The sequence below is a fragment of the Chelon labrosus genome, assembly GCF_963514085.1.
Source record: "Chelon labrosus genome assembly, chromosome: 18".
In the NCBI taxonomy this organism is placed as follows: domain Eukaryota; kingdom Metazoa; phylum Chordata; class Actinopteri; order Mugiliformes; family Mugilidae; genus Chelon; species Chelon labrosus.
The window spans coordinates 20,578,670-20,600,912 of record NC_140351.1 but is presented as its reverse complement, the minus strand read 5'-3'; the positions used below and the strand labels follow the sequence as shown (position 1 = coordinate 20,600,912).

At 43.0% G+C, this 22,243-nt stretch overlaps 1 protein-coding gene across 2 annotated transcripts in view; it reads right to left on the bottom strand.

Annotated features, from left to right (window-relative positions):
• Positions 1-22,243, bottom strand: part of stau2 (staufen double-stranded RNA binding protein 2) — a 91,349-nt gene that overhangs the window by 17,859 nt on the left and 51,247 nt on the right. For both annotated transcript variants that reach the window (XM_084566477.1, XM_084566478.1), the window contains exons 12-13: positions 20,475-20,830; positions 8,243-8,356 (exon numbers count right to left, since the gene is read on the bottom strand). In XM_084566477.1, coding sequence (XP_084422603.1) covers positions 8,243-8,356; positions 20,475-20,830 — 470 coding nt within the window. The remainder of the gene's footprint in view (positions 1-8,242; positions 8,357-20,474; positions 20,831-22,243) is intronic.

Genomic DNA, 22,243 nt, shown 5'->3' with positions numbered 1-22,243 from the left:
AGCGATACAGTACTCCCAGCAGTGTAACCTTAACCATACAGAATTTAAAACAGACACAGTAACGCTAACATGGAGTGAAATTCCACTAATGCTTACCATACATTTCACTGTGACCATTTTACACATCTTTGACATCTAAAAAGTCTCAACTTACTTTTTAAGCACATGTCTACATCCTGAAACACAGACGGAGGCATTTTGTTTTCATATGGCCGGACAGAGGCTATAATAACTTAGCTCGCACTTGTGGTAAATTACTTTCCTTAATAGATTTTGCTTAATTAGCTCGCATAAATTGCTGCAGAAGTCAGCATTATTTCTTACTGCTCCTGTGATATGAATGACATTTGTTCCATGGGAATAAAAGGTGAGATTTAAAAAGTATATCAAACTAATTCTGCCCCCTTTCTCCCTGCAAATATCGACTTGTATCCAAACAATTGCGTCCAATAAAACTGATTCCAAGTTCTGTAGATTACGTGTTGAATATCTTTAAAGGATAATTATAATTGGTTTGAGCAAAACAGACAAAACACTGACCTGGTGTGAAGGTTGAAAGATGTCCAAACTTGAGCAAATATAATCTAAATGTACATAGCTAGGTATTCTGCAAACAGATGTTTTTCCTTTGTAATTTGCATGAATTGATCGTTTAATTTGCTGGAAAATTCACCAATCTCAATAACTTTCAAAATCTATTTAGTTTAGTACATTTCATTCTTACAGACTTTCAAAAGGCAAAATTTAAAATCTACTGATCAGAGAAGACGGACTTCTGATTGATTTTATACAGTGAATGACGACTCTAAAAGTGTACTTATGTAGTCAATAGTTTAATCAGTAATGAAAATAATGACTGGCTAGAGCCTGAATGTTAACTACACTACGATGACTAGGGGTTTTGTAATTTTAATCTTGGACAATTTCAGCTAAATCTAGCTTATTTATCTTTTGTAAAATATTCAAGTAAATGAGGCTTAGTGTTGCATGTGTGAGACCGTGTGTGTGTTCAGTTCCGCACCATGTCAGCCCTTGATAGACATGCTAATGTTCCAAGGGGCCACTTGGGGCCATCAACACGTCCCCTAATGGGCAAGTTCATGTTTATTCTCTCCCCACTGGTCACCGCTTCCTCTGGTGCGCAATGGAAAAAAAAGACAGTCACCTCTATCTCCCATTTTCTCATTCCTTGTCCTCATCCATCTTTTGTATGCCCACTTAATCAATTTCTCCCCAGTTCTTCTCGAGCCTCCCCTCTCCCTCTCTCCATCGTTAACCCCCTCTCCTCCTCCATCATTCTTTCACTGCTCTTCTCTTCGCCCGTCACACTCTAATCTCCTGGTCTGAAAGGTGTTTCCTGAGGAGGCCATGCGGGAAGACAGGCGGGAGTGATGGATGGCTGTGTGGTTGCTTCACTTTGTCCTTTCTCCAGGGCGGGAACAGGGCGATGGTGGGCAGCGCTGCGCATGAATGCGCCTAAAGAACGAATGTAAGAACGTGCTAAAAAGACATAAGAGTGTGTGTGAGTGGAAAACGATTCCAGAGTATCGCCCATTTTTGCGCATCCGTGGCCAGAATAAATTTAAACTATATGCCGCCTCAGCAAGTGTGACAATGTGGCCGACAAGAAAGAAGTTACCCATCTCCTGTCAAACTTAGCACACAGCAAAACATGCCAGAAGCACATCATCCAGGGCGCTGCATGTGTGGCGTTTAAACAATACGGCTATCATTTTCTTTTTAATTGCAATTATGGCCACGATGGAAATTGCAAGAAATGGCGGTTGGCAAAAGGTGGCCGGAGGGGAGTTTTACTCAGCCTCATTAAACAAAACGAAACAAGAAAACCTTTGAACTTAGCTGAAATTCATAATTGTGATCTATGTGAACCAGTCATTCAATCTATGTGAAGTGAGCATTCACATTGAGCACTGAGCTTCATAATGGCTCAACGTACTTTGGGTACATCTGACACTACGATACAAGGTATTAGAAAGCTGCTGTTGGCAATGGTGCGTGTGTTCCTTGTGCTTAAACACAACAGCATGAAAGTAAAGAATGTATGACAGCTGGACTGATGGCCAAGGAAGACATCCAGCTGAAATGTGAAATAAGAGTCCTGCAATCACTACTACCAACAATGTAATGGAAACATTACATACTAACCGAGGAGTCCTTGGACTGGCTCAGCTACAGAAGCAACAGATGAATGCTCTCTCAAGTCAAATTTTTGGATCATTACACTCAGCTGTGACTTTTTATTAGCCAACCATTCATTGAGTCTTTTCAAGCTTTTGGCACGTTCCATTTTAATTTTGTGTCACAATGACGTTCAATTACAGACATGCAGCTGCCAATCCACTCATTACTTTGCAAATCATGCGACCATGTGGATCTTTACAAGCCTTAGTTTCCAAGTTTCTGGGGTTGTTCTTATTAACGGATTGGTATTTCTGTGAAGTAATGACACATCAGTATGTTTAAACAAGACCAGCAGAAGGCCATGAATGTAATTAGAACCCTTAATAGTCCACACCTTCCTCCCTGAAACATTTTAAGGCTGTGTAGATGCAGATTAGGTCTCACTTCCATGTTTTCTCCACATTCAGTGATTTAGGACACGTCCAGGTGCTGTGTTTGGTTACACAACACTGGCACATAAAGAGGAGACAGACAAGACAGATAAGCATGGAGAAGAAGCTGTCCGACAGCTGCCTGCCTGGTTGGGTAACACTCCAGCGGGACCCCCTGAGAGGAGCCCAGAATGGGGTAACGTCTGCGCTCCAGTCGGGGAGGAAGACTTCAAACGCAAGGCTTGTACAACCTCCGCCCAACTGGGGCTTACTCTCCTGCTGTTCTCCTGAGCTCCATGGGGGATCTCTGAAGACCATGCCAGCAGTCACTACACCGTCAGTTATCCTCCTCTTTCCGCCAATAAGCCTCTCTACTGTCAGGCTTTCTTCCCACACTTAAACTCAGTAAACACTGTTTCATCGCGTATTAGTCACAGATCCCTTGGAAGACATCTACGTGAAGCCACAATTGGTGGAATGTATACACTCAAAGTGCAGACTGTAAGTGCAGGAGGAAACAACTTGTTTGGAGGATAGGCTGTGTTGTCCACCTGTATATTATTAAAGATGAAAAGAGTAGGACACACAGATGGTATTAAACTCCTTTGGAGAACAATCCAGTAACCAACTGCAACACCCTATTGGAAAAATCCTGTAGTGCACAGTCAGAGCCAGCCTTGCAGAAACGTCCACATGAGCACGGTGTGTTTTTCTGCGTTCAAAGTGAAGGGCCATGACTGTCATCGGCCCACGCTCAAAGATGCAGAAACCATAAATTGTCCAATAAACACAGCTGATTGAGTGACACTGCCCCCTAGTAATGGGGTGGTGCTAAGTCAGTCAACAAGATACTGTAATTCAACACTAAAGTATAAATCTCAGTGAGTGCCTTCGGCATCTGCGGTGGCAACAACATAAACTACTCCATATGCCAATGTGGCAACCATAAATCCAACTTTATACACGTATCCAGCCAAATAACTAAAGATAAGCAGATATGTAGGAATGTGTGCAAAAATTTAAATAGATGCACTTCTCACTCCGGTCCTCATTATCCACTCGCTTCAGCCTTCATCCTTTGCTTCGACATCGCAACTCTGCTGGAAGCAGAAATCCACATACCAGGACAAGGTCAGATGCCCAATTAATTTCAGCACAACTGTCCAGCATTTAGTTGCTGTAGGGAGGTTTGTGTAACCTGAGGGCATGGTTATCTGTACATGCGTGTGAATCTGGTGTAAGACAACAAAAACGGTCAAGAGGTCGAGCACATGACCAAATGGTATTTTAGTAAGGTAACGTCGGCCTTGAGAAAAGCTCGAGACAGCTTGATGACAAATTACAGAGGGACACCAGAGACCTGGAACACCTGGTGCAATTTACTAGAAAGAAAGCACCTTTTTTAATTAAATAAATCCATTAAAAATCATCTAAAATAAGAGCCGCTCATTACCTGAAAGCATGTCCGCAACACATTTTAATCCTGATACACCATGGTCAACGTGTCATATCGAATCAGTCAAAAAGTGCCTTTGCTGCAGGAAACACAAGCAGCCACAGCTGACAACCTGGGAGACAGGCCCCTGGGACGCAGGGTGGCTCAGCTGAGGACATTACTGCACGCGAAGCAACCCAACACACACCCTTCTATACACAGACACACACAAGAGTCCGGTGGCAGACAACAGTCACCCTGTCATCTTCGATTGCGGCCCACTCATGTTGGACCAGCGACACCTCACACACAGCTCAGTGGGCCACGACCCCCCTGGTGTCCCACTGCCGCCACAGAGGGACCGCCAGAGTTACTTCAGCTCTGCAGAACAAACACAGAAATCAGTCTGTCTAAAAAGCATGTTGGAAAAAAAAGCTGAAAAGATAACAGCACGGTGGCCTTTCATTTGGCCTTGTAGCAGACGTATGACTTGTGTGAGTTTGGGATTTAAGCAAAACTGATTTGACCTTGAGAACGTTTGAGCAAACAACGAGGCTGGAAGTCTGAGGTCTTGACTCATGGTTCTAAGTGTGACTGCGCTTCAAACAGGAGGTCACGTCTAAAAATGAACCTGCAGCTGAATATGGAAACTGAGAACACAAGACAGGCTTCACAGTGAGCAGGGTTAAACATATTGTAGTCTAACTGCTTCTGTTTGCTCAAAGCTGTCAGTTCTTTCCCTTCCCTTCTGTTACATCTACATCCACTCAGTTTAAGATGTTAACTAAATATACTTCAACTGAAGCCTTGAGGCTAGCATCGGAAATCTGTTACTTTCCAAATAGGGAACATGTTGACAAATATTTTTGGCTCCTGGCTCGTTTCAGCCAGCGTAGCAGCCCATGGGCTCACATGTGTTCGGCAGATGGCACAGAGTACATGGCACATGAGGTCAGAAAGAGCACTCAGCTGTATATCTGTCATACATACAGGCCCTCCAGGAATGTCTGCGCAACGCCAAGCATTATGGCACCAAAGCACTGTGGTGTTTGTGATCATGTGTAGGTGCTCCTGTGTGTGTGTGTGTGTGTGTGTGTGGGTGTGTGGGTGTGTGTGTGTGTGTTTGCACTGGCTGATAAAGCACAGACGATGTAAAAGTTAGACAGACAACGCCGCTGCTCTCTATCACTGTCCAACAGAAGGCAACGTGAAGCTCTCAATCTCAGGCTGTACCGTACGCAAGAACGCTCTTCCAATTATGTCCAAAGTTATTGGCATTGATATTAAACAAAACAACAAATGTCAATATCTGACAGACTGAGCTAGGAACATGAGGGGGTGTTTCCAAAGTGGATATGAATTTTAACTAGTTGTAAAATAAGCATGGTAATACGTAAGAGAGCTTACTTGGAAGTGACAAGACTCTAACAAACATATCTTGCACAGAGTTAAAAGAACTATAAAGGTGTCAAAACAGAATTTAAAAAAACTTTAATTTTATTAAATTTAAAGGGAACTTTATACTTTGAATGTGTATTGCATGTCCTGTCCCAGACACATGCCTCTGTTGCATGCATCCTGCACATCTTTAACTCTAAGAAATACACATCTTCACGTGTACATACAGACATAACCCAAAGTTATTACTTTTACAAAGCCTTGGCAGCCTTGGTTTAACATACCACTGGCCCCTGAAATTGTATTTATTTACCAAGCTGGCAACAACTGATGCTGCTGATCTCTTCACAAAATGAATTGCTTTTGATTAGAGGGGCTACTTTTGTACAAACTAATACACTTCAGACTTTAATAGAACAATTCTTAATTGTGAATCAATAAATCACTAGACCGAGACCAGCCAGCAATTACTTTAACTTCAGCAGTACTTAATGATTTATTATCGACTAGCACAACTCGTCCGGGGGTAAATGGAGAAACAGGAGAAGCACACTGGTTGAATTTTAAACCGAAACAACACATGGGTCCCTTTAAGCATTATTTATAGGAAATCTAATTCTGACTATTACTACAATTTATTGTTTATCTGCCCTACAGTCTCTGTTCAAAACAGATTGGAAATCACATGAGTCAGCTCTATTTTTCTGACGAATAAAATGTTTAACACTTATCTAGCTGCATCTGATACCCGTCTTCGATCAAGGCTATTCATTTTTTACAAAAAAAAAAAAAGCTTGTTAAAGGGGCGAAGTAAAGCCTGACATGCTATAACTACACAAATACACAATGAAGCGGAGCGGCTGATGTCTATTGTGTTTGCAACCTCATTCATAACTGCCAAACGTATCAGCACATCTTCCCATCATACATCATGGGCAGAGAGGTGTGGAGAGGATTTCCTTTGGCCGACGATCTTTATCGGTCGCTCTGGTGTACCTGACATAAACCTTCATGAGGGTGCAGATAACACGACAGGAAATTCCCAGAGAGGCGTGTAATGAATCTGACTGGAGTCACCGCACGTTATTGTGCTGATTGTGTGTGTGTGTGTGTGTGTGTGTGTGTGTGTGTGTGTGTGTGTGTGTGTGTGTGTGTGTGTGTGTGTGCGTGCGTGTGTGTGTGTGCACAGCAACAGAGAAAGGCTCCAGGAAAGGTTTTATCAGTTGTCAGAGAAGAGATCCCCTGTTCAATCTCATCAGCCTTACAATTACTAATTGCACAGATTAAATTGCATGGTGTAAATTTGTGTGGGTGGGTGGCGAGGCTAACATGCGGCACCGGAAACACACAGATCTCACACTTAACTATTAATTGGTGTCGATCAGAGTTGAAGACGGCTGAGATTTACTACCAGATGAGGGAAGCTACTACAGTGACCCACAGGTACGTCTGAGGTCTTATTTGTATGTCAACAGAGCTGCCCGCTCCGCACCGTCATGGCAAAGCCGACCAAATGTGTGACGCCTTCAGGACTGTTCAAGTGTTTGGGTTTGGGGGGCTGCTGAGGGTGACCCCTTATTGTTAGGTGCTCCCTTTGTGGTCATACTCCTCACTGTACTGAGAAGAGGAAAAGAAAGGCCTTCTCTAACAGTCGGTCATGCCCCAGTGCTCCTGGCAACAACAGGTCCCAAAGACGCAGACCTGCCTGGCCTATATTGGCTTGGCTCTCAGTTAGCGGTGGCGACACTAGCCCCCTGTCAGCTGTCCCATTCTGGGCTGAGCGGGCCCTTTATTAAAGCTTTGAAGACCGCTGGACAAAGGGGCGTCCTATGTTTAGATGATAGAATGTAAGCAACTGGTTTTCTGCTTGGGCAACACAAGACAAAGAGCCTCCTTCTGAATACGAGAGAGAGTGAGTGAGAAAGCTGGAGAGGGAGGGAAAGAGAATGAGCGGTCCGCCAGAGGTTGTGGAGATACCCCCTCAGATTTGATGGAAAATCATAGTGAGCCGGTGGCGTGTGTGGGAAGAACAGAGGGCTGACAGAAACAAACGCAAAGATTGATTTTTATCACAGGTGGTTCGGAAGCTCTGGTGATAAATAATGAAACCACAGAGTTGAGGCTTAATTAGAGGATGAGACCCCTGTCAGAGTCTCCTCACAATATTCCCTACATACTACACCTTATACACTATATTCTATACTTATCTGCACCAGAATAAGCAGAACATCAAGAGCAGAGCCTGTTACTGGCTCTTACCGTGCAGGTTGTGCTGTTGCAGGCTGTGTGTACTGCACTCATAAATAAGATTACTGCAAAGCAGAATTTTCCAGCAATGAAAGTCAAGATTAAACAAAAACATATTTACAGTTTAAAATTCACTTCTTACCGCCATCTCTGATGAGAATGTCTTTGCAAAACAAATTCAGCTGTCAAATGTCTTCAGACGTAGGAGTTAAACAAATGTCTGTTTATTTAATGTGTCATATTATGAAAATGAATTAAGCAAGTGTATCGTCATAAGATGTCTAACTATCAGTACTGGATTCAAAAGTGCAGCTCAGCCGCCAGGAAAGATTCTCTCTGACTGTCCTTAGAAGTTTTTTGGCAATGGATTTCTGATACAGATAAAAGAAGTAAACACACGCATGCATCATGCGTGTGTTTAACCCAAAGTTGTGTGCGTATGTTTAAAACCGATTTCATGCAGCAGCCAATCAAACGCCCGATCAAGGAGTCCGTTAGCTCTTCCGCCATCTTGGAAAGGAGGTTTTTTGTTTGACTGACGTTTAAAGATCCTCATTTTTCATTTAGTGTGTAATCCTTTTGCACATACCTGGTCATGGCTGGCTTGTAGGGTGCTCCCGGTGCCGTGGAAAGTCATTTGCACAGGGGAGAGGGTCAGATAGGTCACAAAATCCTTACCACTCTGCGCATCACTGTACTGCACCTGGAAGGGACAGGAAGACAAAGAAGCGGGTTACCTCAAATATAAAGAGGGTACTGAAGCATCTCAAGTTTACACTGGGATACAGTCTTTTGGAAGTGGTCGGCTTGAGAGGAAATCTTGCATGTCTAATTGCCACCACAGAGCATTTGTGGACAATTTTCCCACACCATACAGAGATGGCAATGGAGGGGAATAAATGTAAGGGTGTGTGTGTGTGTGTGAGCGGTTTGTGGGAAGGCATCCGAGGGGGTAGCGATCACATCACTGGCGACCCCTCATCATTGAGAGGTTAACTCTGCAGGCATTCCTAAATGCTGTGCAATCAGGACTGTTATGACATGATGCTCCTCTGGGACAGTCTGCTCCTGAGATGCAAGGACTTTTGGTAATGCGGCCTGCTTGTCTGCCCTACTTCTCACTGCCTCTCACTCTGCGCACGCATGTGTATTTGAATGTGTTAAGTGTATGTGTGTTTGCCTGGCCTACTTATGCTCAAGACAGCTGCAGGAATCTTAATAAATAACTGAGAAGAGAAAGAAGAGAAATATCTGATTAAAGCAGAACACCTCTGATTCAAAGTGGTTTTATAATTCAATAAGCAAACGGAAAAAAGGAAGCTAGCAGGCATGTGAGATTATACAGTGATCAGGCATAAGATTATGACCACCTGGCTAATATTGTGTAGGTCTACCTTGTGCCTCCAAAACAGTTGTGACTCATCAGAGAATGGACATGGGTCTTCTGAGGGTGTCCTGTGGTGTCTAGCAACGGAATTTTGTTAGTGGGGGCCTTTGGATCCTATGGGTTGAGGGGAGGGGCCTCTGTGGATCATCCCACAGATACTTGATCAGTTTGGGATCTAGTGAATTTGGAGGCCAGGTCAACACCTTGTGCTGTTCTTCATGTTTTTTAAGTTGTTCCTAAACTGTTTTTGTGTGTGTGTCTGTGTCAGGCTGCATCTTGCCGGGGGGCTGGTCTGGTCTAGGTGGGTGGTACATGTCTAAGTAACATCCACATGAATGCCAGATCCAGAAGTTTCCTAGCAGGACAATGAATTGTCACAAGATGGTCAATGTTATAACTACAAAGGCATTTCTAAATTTGTGAGCCATAATGAAATACAATAAGACAATACTACACAAATGTGTTGAAAACATTTTATATCTAATGGGTGTGTCGGTTTGTCTCTGTACATTTCTGTTGACTGAGCAGTTTTTAAATTCTTGTCTTGTTTCAATCAACAGATTTGGATTTTCCATTGTGTGCACCAACTTTCTTCACTGGATCAAAGTTTCATCTTATCTAGTCCATAAATTAGTGGCTATATGTGCTGAACATGTGTGTACGCACACGCAAGCAGCTGTATACGATCTGTGACTGAAAGCTTCCAGAGCGAGGTGTGTGTCTCTCTCTGTGAATGAGTTATGCTCCGCCAGCCAGACACATGGAGTCTGCCCATAAAGACCCATCAGACAACACACACACACACACACACACACACACACACACACACACACACACACCGTAGATACGAGAATATGTGCCGACGAAGGTACGAGCAGTCACGTGATGTTGCATGGAGAACACACATAACAACACGTGTGCACACACCTGATGATGAGGAGATGAGTCCGCAGTGATAAACTGAGGAATGCTATCTGTTATGCGTATGAATGATGAATGCAGTAAAGTGAGCCATGGAAAAAGCCTTCCCTGACATGTTAATCTCCAATAAATTTTCCAGACTTCAACATTAGAGTTAGGGTTAGAGATAAAAAAAAAAAAAGTTATAGAGTTATGCACCGTTAGAAATAAAAATACAGCTTTCTTCATAATCTTCAGGATTCAGATTGTGTGGGTTTGTATGGACTGCATGTTGCAGTAAGTGAAACCCAAATATATGATTTTTTGTGTACAGTTAATTCAGGGAATTAGGAAGCCCCCCGACTTTGGGACTATGAACATAAGAGCTCTGGAGACATACAGGATGTAGGATAATGTCAGATCCTAGTAAAAAGCTATTACCAGACTGATGTACCTAAGGCGGAGGACTGGGTTAAAGTAATGATTGTGTGCGTCTGTCGTGCTGTTTTTTTGAAAATACAGTTTAAATAAAAGAAAAATTCAAAAGAAAAAAAAAAGAAGGCTTCTGCTCGGTAGCCTGTGATGGATGGTGTAGTCAATCTTCTGATCAGCGGGAGCTCTGCTCGGTTCATCTGTTATGAGCTGACAGGACTCCAGGTGAGAATGAGGGCCTTTACTGGTGCCAGGGGAAACAGGCGTTCTCTTAAAGCTTCTCACTGTTAACATATTTATCAAAATGTTTCATAATCCTTTCATTTGTGAGATTATATGTACGTGTGTAGTTAATGGAAGCTACTAATCACAAACTAAAGCTAGTGTAACAAAGAAGGTCGTCTTTGGTTTGTCATAAAATTCATTATTAGATCTTTGGATTTATTACATGAAAAACATCACATCACACATTAAACAGTTTGTTCACTTTGCGTCTATTGTCAGTTAGTCATACTGAGGCATCATTTCGTTTGACTGCAAAGCTACTCAAGGACAAGGTAAAACTTGTGAATTCCTTCTGGAGAAGACTGGAGCATTACTACAAAGGCAAGGCATCTCCCATGTGGAATTTTGTTGTGCCAGGGTTTTCTGTTGATGAGATGCGCAGTGCTTCCTATTGGGGCGACACTTGATGCAGCAGTGTGTTTTCAGCTTTAGACTTGGTCAATTGCTCTTCATCTATGTTATTCTTCTTTCCAGCTCCATGTTTTGTTATTTTGGGACTCCACTAGAAAGCAGATTTTCAGCAGGACGCCTCAGTTTGGTATGGAGTACATTAAATGGCAGGAGGTTGAGGGCAAACAAAGCTGCTACCCTGAAAACTTCAAGTGCACTTTGTCTGAATCACTGAGAGACGTCCCAAGACAACGAGACAAACTGAGTTCCTGGTTCTATTGAACGCAGTCTATTACTGGGAACTTGTTAAAAATAGGCAGAGTGACCAGAAAACCTGAGAACACATCTCATTTACATGCAAGTCAACAATAAGAATAAGTAGAATCTTAACAATAGCAAAGTACGTGCATCAAAAGCTCTTCTAACTGGCTTATGCTACGGTGAGTGAGAGACACTTAACAACTCAGTAAGTTCCACATTTCCTGTTGTGTTGCCATGATGCATTGTTCATGTTTCTGATACAGCGGTATTGATAGCGTTCCATTGTTTTGAGACAGCAGGCCTCATCTACTGCGACCCAAAGGGACGCGGAGCATATAGAGCACAGAACTGAAATCCATTCCCAAACGGCCACCTGAGATGAATTTGAATGCCAATTGTGAACACAGGCACTTAGAGCTGCCCCTTTGCGGTCAGATCAATATCAATAAACAATACCTATCTTGTCTTGAAGGAATATCTTCAAATTTGGTAAAAAAAATAAAATAAATAAAATGTCCTCTTGGAATCAAGGATGAGCATCATAATTTTGACCATAACTCAAGAATTCCTTTTATATCCAAAAGGTATACTTCACTGTTAAATCCTAATGCAAGGGGATAGTTGTGTTTAAATCTGAGTGGTATAATATCTTGAGAAGGAGAAAAATAAGTATGTTTTGCTATTTCTTCATATTTCACAAAGAAAACATGTGTTGTTGGTTTTTATTAATGACTAGAAAGTGAAAAAGCCAGTTGGATGCACGTACTTTACTATTGTTAAGATTCTACTTGTTCTTATTAACTTGCACGTAAATGAGATGTGTTTTCAGTTTTTCTGGTCACTCTGCCTATTTTTAACATACTCCAGGTTAGGAACTCAGTTTGTTTTGTTGTCTTGGGACGTCTCTCAGGGATTCAGGCAAAGTGCACTTAATGTTTTCAAGGTAGCAGCTTTGTTTGCCCTCAACCTCCTGCCATTAGTAGAAGTGAAAAGTGTATTAACGTTGTGCTTCAAACACTCTTGACCCCTCAGGGCCACGCTGAAGTACCTTTAATTGCTTCTCACCAACAATGACAGCGTTCCTCAGCTGAGAGGTTTATTCAAGTAAAGTCAGAGCTTTTCCATTCGCTTAGCTTAAAGTGGAATCATGCCCTTAGTCGGGTATCTCTTTTAGTCAGTGGGTTTAACTGGAATAACATGTCAACACACCAAAGTATTTGTTTAAATAATTACCAATGACAGGGTTGTGTGACTCCTCGAGTCCTTTTGATATGGATATTTTGCATTTGTGTATTTATATCTTGGGTGTGGGCATATTTGATTACTTAACATAAATTTTGAGCATTGTTTGAACGCTGATTGCTTTTTAGTTTGTGCATGTTCCTGGTTGTTTGAATGAAGCGAAGCATTGGCAGAGGAGCCGTCCAGCATTAGGAGCCAGATGTCAAAGGTCGTTCCACATTAGTGCCGCCGATCAATCGCAGGCCTTGCGTAACTCTCCGGCGTCTTTGTCTCTGAAGGAAGTGGATTAGAGACTGTTTTTCTGTGATGGGACCAGTGATGATTAGTTGGGCCTGTTTAGAATGCATGCATTCACAGATGCATGCAAACATGCACTCAAAACAGACGGGGTTGGATGGGAGAAGGGACTGTTTGTTTCTGAAATGCTCCTTATTATAGTTTCCGCCAAATCATCACAAACGGGATGATGCCATAATTTTCTGTGATGCTGGCAGATCAGGCAACTTTCTTCCCTGCCTGCAGGTCAGAGTCGCTGGTAAATCAGAGTAATCAGACACTTTGACGGTTTTATCAGAATACCACCAATAAAGAAAAACCTCCGGGTGATGTTTATTGACCTGCCAGCTTTGCTGTTTTAACCAGATTTTGACAGACAGCTGGAGTACATCATGTTTACTTACTTAGTCCAATATCACATAGAGTCTGTCAATGGGCATTGCAGGCTTTGTTTCCAGATGTAGATGACTAAGAGGAAAGAGAAAATAAAATCTTAAAGGGAATCTGTTGTGCTTTGCTATAGTTTCTGTCATCTGTATAATGTTACCATGTCAAATGTTCATACTAAAAGTTTCAAATAAAACAAATAAGGCTACACACTGCTCTGAACGCTCATCTTGACATATGTATGTACAGTTTATAGCCATTTAACGTACTCCATACCAAACTGAGGCGTCCTGCTGAAAAGTCTAAAGCTGACAACACACTGGTGCATCAAGTGTCGCCCCAGTACCAACAGGAAGCACTGCGCATCTCATCAACAGAAAACTCTGGCACAACAAAATTCCACATGGATGTTGCCTTGCCTTTGTAATAATGCAACTGTGGGTGGCATTTCCCAGGATATTGCTCAGAGCTAGTCACTCACCATCCATTGTTCTACACACACAAGTGTAAGGACAGATAACTGACACCGCAATAGAGAAGAAGAACTTTCTTAGCTACAGCAGGGCTGTGGGGTGGTGCGTTGACAATCATCAGCGTGCTCTTAGCCTCCACTGGTGTCGTACATAGAAAATAATTGGTGTGGCTATTTTCATGTGACGTTTCAATTGGTTTGTGGATGTGTTTTAGCTGTAAGCCAGGGGATGCAGCTACTCAGTCTTTGTCAGAGAACCAAGAAGGTTTGTAGCAAACTTTGTGACAATCCATCCAATAGTTGTTGAGGTGCTCCAGTCTTCTCCAGAAGAAATTCACAAGGGTTACCATGTCCTTGAATAGCGTTGCAGCTAAATGAAAGGATGCCTCAGTATGACTAATTGATAATAGACGCATTGTTTAATGTGTGATGTGATGTTTTTAATGTAATAAATCCAAGGATCTTATATATTGATATTGAATTTTATAACAACCAAAGACAACCTTCTTTGGTTACACTAGCTTTAGTTTGTGATTAGTAGCTTCCATTAACTACACACGTGTACAAATACTCTCACAAATAAGAGGATTATGAAACATTTTGATAAATACGTTAACAGTGAAAAGGTTTAAGAGAACGCCTGTTTCCCCTGGCACCAGTAAAGGCCCTCATTCTCACCTGGAGTCCTGTCAGCTCACAACAGATGATCCGAGCAGAGCTCCCGCTGATCAGAAGCATGACTACACCATCCATCACAGGCTACCGGGCAGAAGCCTTCTTTTTGTTTTTTTCACTTTGTATTAACATGTGTCCTGGGTGATCTGACCGCAAAGAGGCAGCTCTAAGTACCAGTGTTCACACTTGGCATTAAAATCCGTCTTTGGTGGCCATTTGGGAATGGATTTCAGTTCTGTGCTCTATATGCTACACGTCCCTTTGGGTCGCAGTAGACGAGGCCTGCTGTCTCAAAACAATGGAACGCTACCAATACCGCTGTATCAGAAACATGAACAATGCATCACGGCAACAAATGTTCCACAAGGCGTTCTTGAGATTCCGCGTTCACGAGAACGGGCCTGATACACGTATAACACAACGTCTCTGGCCACGGCTGTCGCAGAGACAGGTGATTTGTCTCTCTCCAGACGAAGCCAGGTTAGTTTTTTCCCCATTTCTGCTGCAGATGCTAAGCTAAGCTTGCCTGCCTGCTGTAGTAGTGCTGAATAACCCCACTATCGTAGCAACGTTTTTTCTTTAGTGGGAAAAGAAAATATTTGAGACATTAAGATCATAACATTGTATTGTTCTTTGGACACGGCTGTCTTAGCATAAAACAAATACTCAGAGAAAGCACCAAAAGGCATTTTATTATATTATTTTCCATGATTATATTGTCATCAAAACACTTTGTCTTTGTCTGCAGTTTGCGAAAGAGCTCATTTAGCAGAGAAGGAGTTGAAACTAGTGGGAGAATGCAGGCCAGGGTATTTCTGAGAACAGTGACTAGAGTGCATATAATAAAGAGAGTTTTGGATTCCAAACAAAGTGCCAGGTTAACACACCCTCCATCTCCCCATGCTGAGACTGTGCTGGCACACAACAGCTATCACTGCCTTGTGCTGAGAAACACGTGAAATATGATCAATACTATCAAATGACAAAAGAACAAAGGCAAGTAAAAAGCGATTATGCTGCATATTCAAATTTGCAAGATGCTGCGCTGGCACTTGAGGGTATTTGATTTAAAGGTTTGCGAATGGGCTTGATTGTGGTTTAAAAACATCATCACTCAGTTTTGCCAAACACACACAGACACAGGCATACGCACCAACACGCATACAGAGGGCCACCATGTAAGCAGAGAGACTGCGCGCCGAGCCAGCACAGCATTAGTGGTCTGATTTATACCACCGACAAAACTTGTTTTCGAAGATCGCTCTTCACACAAATATGCCGCAGAGCGCAGCTGGAAGCCATCACCCTGCCGCAGAAATCAAACGTGGTGGGATTAGCCATCCCAAAATGTATTTTCTAACGCAAATCCCAGAGTAAACAGAGAGTAGAGGAATGGGATGATGACAAGGAGGTTGGAAACAAACTGTTAGAGTCTTTGAACGTTCGTACCAGATCAGGCGTTTGATGTTGATACAGAGGGATGGGAGTGAGCGATGGAGATCGGGGAAGGAGGAGAAAGAGAAGAAGGTGGAGAGGAAAAGGGTGGAGGGCGGCAGCAACTGCCAGGCAGGGTCCGAGGTGTCGTCGGCACCATTTGAAGTGGTTTCTCTACACGGCCAACGGAGGAAGCGGAGAGAGAGAAGAACAAACAACGAGAAAGTGTGAGAAATCCTGGGAACTGCACTGAATGGATATCAACACCAGCCACCCGCCAAGGATAGTGTTTTCATTAACATGGGATTTCCAACACAAAAGTTCTGATTCCAGCACGGAAAAGAGCACGTCCCTCCATTTTCTCTAAATCCATCTCCCTACCGTGACAAGATGAAATAACTCAGCTGATTGATATCTCTCCCGAGTTATTGCTTTGGACGGTGGACAGAACTGATAAAAGAAAAACTGAGTGTATACTATCCAGCTGCTGTAGACACAACACGGGATTATAGTACGTGGAAGCTAATCTTTATACACAGTACACAAATGTTACCATCATCTAACCCATGTGTGATGACTACACCAGAGGAACGCTCACGATTTGAGAAGTCCACTAAGGGCACATGACACACACGCACATGAGATACTGTGTTTTGCTTTCATGCAGGTCATCACAATGCTCCAGCCTGGTCAAGATTCATGTTGCAATACACAAAGTGCTTTTGTCATATTTTCCATTGCAACACCAGAACACGATCTTACAGGAGGGGCGTAATTACTGATTCATGCTGAAAAGGTGCCTCATTCACTCTACCTGCCAGTTACTGGCTTATGGTATTAAAGTACTGCACTGTTCAGTGTCGTAGTGTTTTTACGAACCTTGGGCAGAACAAGGTCAATGTGGTTATACAGTATAAGGGAAACAAATCTAATTTAGCAGCGAGAAGTGTGTTTTATAAGCAATAAAACGGTCGTTTTTTCTGCTGCAGCGAGTGCCTCATCCTTCTTAGAGGGAACCATCCTGTCTTCACCAAACGGCAACCACATCATCTATTTATTCCCGATAGCTGACATCTTGTAGGGCATTATTTGTTGCATGAAACAATCAATATTATTTCACATGGAAACATCAGGATTATATGACATTTATCCACACTTATTGTTTTCTTTCACTCCCCACTTCATTTATCTGATGTTTAAATCTCTCCAACTATGCCAGGCAGAATATTTTGCTTTAATAAACAACCCAGTTGTTCAAGAGCCTGTCTGTTTTTTGAAAATAAAGTTCATGCAAATAGGCAGAACAAATCAGGCTTGGAGCAGCAGGTTTTTTTTTTTGTTTTGTTTTTTTAAATTAGTCCAAACGTGTATCGTGTTTCCATTTAGGGGGAGGGGGAAAAAAAAACGTTCCATCAATCATTGATCTTCTATATAAAACTTTCCGTCTCATTTCTAAATGAGGTAGCAGTTAATAATATGGGGCGGTGGCAGTCTGGGATGACTGAATTAAGCAATGTGATGGCAGAGTAAATGGGCAGCTGGTGACTGCAATGCCGGAATGCAGTCACCTCCAGAACAGCCCAAAAAGCAACAGAAATACTTAAGTTTTAAATACGATGGAGATGCAAAAAGAGCAAAATATAATAATAATAATAATAACAAACCATGCGAGTAAAGAGGGAGGTATCGCACAATAAGAAATAGGAAGAATCTGTTATGTAGCTCTTACTCAGTACTTCATCCTTGGCCCATGTGTTGTCTATTACCTCCCTTTTTTTGTTTCTGCCCTACTTCCAGCTCACATACCCGCCGTGCCAACAACACGCTAGCCAAATTAATAGCAAATACACACACACACACAAACACACAGGACGAAATGCCAGAATCCTTGATCCAAGCTGGCACGAGCACAAAAAACTGTTGCTTATCCAGTCAGAGCTTCCACTAGAGGCTATTTTCCAGTAAAATCAAAAGAAGGGCTTAGCAGGTAGGCCGGGGCCTTTGTCTGCAGGTCTGGATGGATGAAACAGAGACAACAAGAATGTCCTCTCTGCTAGCTTAGTTGCTTTAATCCAGTGTTGGACAGTCACCGTAATCCGCTCACTTGGATAACATAATTACATTACAAAAACAAAGTTTCTAATCAGACCAGGAGATTATTATCAAATTACTCGGAGAAAAATCGTACGGTTGATCTAAGTGCTTGTTTGTTGCCGAGTGTGGTCGAGAGAAAGCCGGCTGAGCACAAAGCAGCACATTATGTGACCAGTGGAAAAGCAGACAAGTGCAGTTTTTGGCAAAAACAGAAGAAAATCTGTGGTTATTTGGCCCACAAAAACTCATAAGAATACATAAGGCTTAAAAAGTCTGCCTAACGTGGCTGTGTAAGCAACCAAAGGTTCCCATTACAGGCCCACATGATATGAAACATCCCTCAATGGAACACATATTGTCTGCATGTCTCAATTACAAGTTGAATTCGACGCGCACACACACACAAGCACATAAAAATATGCCAGTATCCTGATGCCTGTTTGCGTAAGTATGCACCGAAAAAATGCATTTAAGGATGCAGAGGTAAAAATGCTATGTGTATCGTTTGAAAAGTCTGAACAACGGTGACTTAAACTTCACAGATAAGCTTTGCCCAACTCTTCAATTTCTGCTAAACAGAACCTGCTGTGTGTGTGTGTGTGCATGCATATGTACAAGTGTGTTTGGGCTTGGCCAGGCAGCAGAGCTCTCTCAGGTTACACACACACAGGAAGGCTCAGAGCAATAACAAAGGGCTTTCAAAGGAACCCTCAGCAGGTTAAGATAAAATGTTTTCGCTCAAACTGATAAAAAGCATCTGCCGCTTAAATGAACAGGCGCTGGTATCAGTGGTGAGGTATGCGCCGCAGATCGGCCTGCGCAGATTAAAACAGACACCAGGTTGTCTCCCTCTTAAATACACAGAGTGCTCAGAGTGTGTATGTCCAGTCTGGTACGTACACAGAAACACCTGTGAGGTTTGGTTGCAAGATCTACATCCGCAGTGAGAAACAGAAAGTGGATAGTTTGTTATCAAGAAGTTCTAAACCCTAGACACCTCACTCGAGTCCACCTGTGCTATAGGAGGTGTGTTATTCAGTTGTTTTGGGAAAGCATTTTCTAAGTAGCATCCCTGTACATTACTTACACCTTTGATCAACTGTATGTCTGTACTGTGTTTTGAGCATAATATGTGGTGGGTGTTACTCATGCATGGAAACACACCAATGTATATACTGTCCTTTCAGCATGTATACACACTCTATGACTGAAATGCACAATGTCTGCAACTTTTTTTTAGTATTGGCTTTTCCAATGGTGGGCCGTCGGGGCCAGCAAAGCCTTCTTCTGCTGGCCTAAACTCTGACTTATATTTTAAGATTTTCTCATTAATCCTATTAAATTATTCCCGATAGCCTATTATTTTCATTTTATGGCTTGTCTCTCAGTTGTGGTGTTTTCTGGCAGTGTGACTTTGCATTAGAGCTTTTATCCAATCATATTTCAGCCGTCATGTGCTGCCAGAGTCAATGAAATCGGCCTTCACAATTAAAACTGCAGGCGGCTGAAGCTTGAAATGCATTGTAATGACGCTGCTCCTTTAACCAATCACTTTTCGTGTTCGTATTCCCAGGCCTTCTCTGTGGCCTACGGTAGCGTCAGGGTTTTCACGTCCTCTGATTGGAGGGTCAGAGAGCCGCTCCGTTTAAGCCAAGCTAGCGATTCATATTCATCTGTTACGAGATGCACAACCAAATTGTCCCCGTTAACGTTTTGACAGCGATTTCTTGGACCCACAATGGCGGAAGGAGGAGAGGCTGTTGATTTTATTGCAGGTCTTCTTGGAGAATAATTTTCACGGCAAACTTTGAAGGAAAAGCTGGATATTGTGAAGAAAGGTCACGTAATCCCTCAGCTCGCTAGCCTGAACCAGCCAGGTAAAGGGTGTGTCCGCCACTTTCAGGTCAGCAACTATGAGTGCTACCCTTGACTGTCAGGCTCATAAGTGGAGAACTCTAAATTGTTTCTTAAGTTCTGGTCAGTAAAATGAATGATATTTACATCTTTTATGTATATTCTTGTCATTTTATTGTGTCGACACTGATGCTTCTGCTGGATATGACGTATGTGGCGCTGGTGTGCAGCTGCTGGGGCTGCAGTGAGTGAGAGGAGACTTTCTGAATTGTTCTAAGTCACTTTCTTGCTTTAGCAACTCAAAATGTTGCTATAAATCTAAAGTTTTACTCGCTTATTAGGCTTCAGGGAAATGTGAAATAGTTTATCACACAACTCAGGCCACATATTTAGTGAGACAAATGACTATTGACTGACCATTCACTATCCAAATTCTTATAGGAAACACTGGGCAAGTAAAGCTGGCCAAATATTTGAACCAGGAGGTCATAGAACTGGGATGGGAGTTTATAACGGACATCTGGTAGGCTTACCATTTGGTTATTGTTTTAATTTCTGCAATCTGCCAAACCTGAAAACTGTCGTAACCATGTTGGGATGTTTCCAGATCTTAGCAACAACACTGATGAGTGGAATGTTATTATTATAAACAGGGATGAGCAGCAAAACTGCAGGGCTCGAGTTTTAGGATATTAGAGTTTACAACGTGATGTTCGTTTCTGTGCGTCTTACCTGGAAGCCCTGGATCCGAGCCAGGTAGTCCAGCTGCTGTGCTGGCTGCACCGAGACGCCACAGGCCAGGGTTTTTCCCTTCATGGGCAGAGTTGCATCGGCCGGGGGTGACTGACCATTAAGCAGCAGCTCTCTGGCCATGGTGGCGGTTGGGCTGGGTGAGGAAGATGAGCCGCTGTAATAAGGAGGGTGTCCTGGGGGTAACGGGGCAGAGCAGGGCCCCATGTCTTTGGATGCCATGTAGTTGACGGAACCGCCACTGCTGCCCCCGGGGCCCGGGGCAGTGCCACCTTGCTTTCTACTGGCCTCCATCTCCTGATAGACATCCGGGCTGAGGTGGAGCAGACCCTTTTGAGCTGGAAGGGTCGAGAAGGAGGGCAGGGAGGGAGGTTGGGTGGAGGAGATTAAGATGATGGGGAGAGGAAGACAGAAAAACAGTAAAAATAAGGGTTGGTTGGATGAAAGGATACATTTATAAAGGTTTGAAGAGGAGTTGGAATAATTGAAAGATAGTGGATAGGTAGAAATAGTGTTGAAGTACAAACAGGATTTTATAATACAGCAGAAAGTGACAAAGGTACGATATTAGGAAGAGAGATGTGACAAAAATGGTTAATATGGCTCTCATAATTAGGCTGAATTACTGTGTACAAATTATTATAGAGATAATGCCAGGGTGTGTTTGTGTGTGTGTGTGTGTGTGTGTGTGCCAAACTGCATCCATCTGTGTGTGTGCAAGAGTGTGTTCCCCAGCTGGGCATTCCAACACCAAGCGCAGTTGACAGTTCCTTGGTGTTTTGGCAGGTCCGAACACTATCAGAGTGTCTGCTGGGAAACACACACAGCCTCTTTCTGTCTCGCTCTCAAAAACAAACACAGAGACACAAATGGAGCATCTACCAATTTCCACACAGCATTTGTGACTTCATCTGTGATGGGAAACGGCACCGTCAGCTACCCGGCATCCTGCTCCACTTATGATGTCTCTTCAAACACAGACCCGACAGAACCTGGAAGCGGTTTGAGTCTTGGATCGAAGTTCTTTCGAGAATATTTCGGTGGCTTGAGGAAACATCCTGAGCAACTTGGATCTTGGAGGCTTGTTGTCGGACCGGCTTTTCCCAAACAGGACGCAGCTCAGTCCAGACAAGTTCTAGCCAGCTGAGCACAACAGCGCTCCCAAGACTATGTCCTCATCCAGACCATTTGGATAAATTTCATTCGTTTATGTTGGCGTCCTGACCTGAAATGGTTGTGACAGGTGGAAGGAGGAAACAGCTATGGGTTATGGTTTGGCTCTTGCATAACTTGTGGCAGTGGTGAAAGTGAAGATGAAGCAGATGTATAAAGACAGAGAGGATAAAAGGGGAGGATGAGCCGGGAGACCATAGAGAAGGAGGTGGGGAGGAGTGGATGTGAAACCCATGCGGATCCTCCAAGCCCAGCCAAGGTCACCAGAGAGAGGAAGACCAGCTGTCTTGTGTGTCTGTGCGTACGTCTGTGGGCTTGTTTGTGTGTGCACATGGACCAACAGCTGGGAGAAAGCGCAAGACTGACAGGCCACTTCCTGTTTGAGTTAACATTCACCATCACACATAGACACACACATACGCAGACGGAGAGAGTTTGGCACACTTGTAGCTTACTCTTGTCTACGGTTTCTGGGAACCTGTTGACAGTATTTCTCATTGTGAACAAAGAAGCTTGCGTTCCTTTCCAGAAGAGTAGAAAAGCCGAAGGAAATAGCAATGAAATCTAAGGCTTATTAC